General features: G+C 64.5%; 1 protein-coding gene across 1 annotated transcript in view; it reads right to left on the bottom strand.

The window, feature by feature from the left end:
* Nucleotides 1–303: 303 nt before the first annotated feature.
* SH3RF2 (SH3 domain containing ring finger 2) overlaps nucleotides 304–647 on the bottom strand; it is a gene marked incomplete at both ends in the record, with an annotated part of 34,149 nt that continues 33,805 nt past the window's right edge. The window contains one exon of the mRNA XM_010134201.1: nucleotides 304–642. Coding sequence (XP_010132503.1) covers nucleotides 304–642 — 339 coding nt within the window. The remainder of the gene's footprint in view (nucleotides 643–647) is intronic.

Below are 647 nucleotides of genomic sequence, written 5' to 3' on the forward strand. Positions count from 1 at the left end.
ACCAATTTAAGATGTCAGAAACATCTCAGATTTGATTGTGACTGAACACTGGTTCACACGGAGAGAGACCTTGCAGCATCTCGCTGTTCTACAGGGCTTAATCTGCGGAGCAGCGTCAGCAGCACCAATACCCGACTCGTTAGGGCAGGTACCAACCCAGCGAATTCTGTCGGGAGAAATCCTGGCGAGAACGGAGGGGAGCCCTCAAGGGGCTTCACCCCCGGTCAGTGTTGGGCCAGCCCTGACTGCTGGTCCCGGGGGGACTGTGGGGACCCCCGGAGCAGCAGGTGACCCTGGCCGTACCTTCTCTGCGCTGTTGCGGGAGGTGTCCGGTTTCACCAGGATGGACGGAGGGGCTGACGCGGGTGGCTTCGGCGCTGCCTCGCTCTTCGCTGGTGGGTCTCTGGCCTCCAGGATCACCGAGCTGCACACAGAGGGAGTTCTGCTTTCCCCTCCTCTGACCGCCAGCGCTGGGGAAGCGTCGTGGGAGAAGCTCGGCCTCGCTCCCGCCTCGGCCGTGCCGGCTGCGGGGGGGATGCTGTGCGGCTGGGGGCTGACGTGCTGGTACAGCTGGAACTGCTGAGGTCGCAGCGCAGCCACGGGGCGTCTGAGGGAGCCGGTAACCAGCACGGGGGTCCCCGCCTGCC

This window comes from Buceros rhinoceros, unplaced genomic scaffold, assembly GCF_000710305.1.
Source record: "Buceros rhinoceros silvestris isolate BGI_N320 unplaced genomic scaffold, ASM71030v1 scaffold16114, whole genome shotgun sequence".
Lineage (NCBI taxonomy): Eukaryota > Metazoa > Chordata > Aves > Bucerotiformes > Bucerotidae > Buceros > Buceros rhinoceros.